The sequence below is a fragment of the Penaeus monodon genome, chromosome 32, assembly GCF_015228065.2.
Source record: "Penaeus monodon isolate SGIC_2016 chromosome 32, NSTDA_Pmon_1, whole genome shotgun sequence".
Lineage (NCBI taxonomy): Eukaryota > Metazoa > Arthropoda > Malacostraca > Decapoda > Penaeidae > Penaeus > Penaeus monodon.
In genome coordinates, this window is record NC_051417.1 from 20154306 (window position 1) to 20154562 (window position 257).

General features: G+C 50.6%; 1 protein-coding gene across 1 annotated transcript in view; it reads right to left on the bottom strand.

Moving 5' to 3' along the window:
- Window positions 1-257, bottom strand: part of LOC119593293 — a 10558-nt gene that overhangs the window by 1527 nt on the left and 8774 nt on the right. The window contains exon 3 of the mRNA XM_037942222.1: window positions 26-181. Coding sequence (XP_037798150.1) covers window positions 26-181 — 156 coding nt within the window. The remainder of the gene's footprint in view (window positions 1-25; window positions 182-257) is intronic.

A 257-nucleotide genomic window follows, 5' to 3' on the forward strand; every position in this document is an offset into this window, starting at 1 on the left:
CTCTTTTTTCGAACACATATCTTACCTGTTCCTTCTAGCTAATGACGGCCACTCGTACCCGCCTTCCCCCTCCTCCCCCTCTGCATCTCTCTTCCCCCTCGACGTGACCGCAGGCTTGGCGTAGATGTAGAAGAGGGCGAGAGAGAAGACGATAACGCTTAGGCTCATAACCACCACGTCGCTGGGAAGGGTAGAGGAAATGGGGACACAGGATAAAAGAAAGGATTGATGATTAAATGGTATGTTGCTTCTTACGA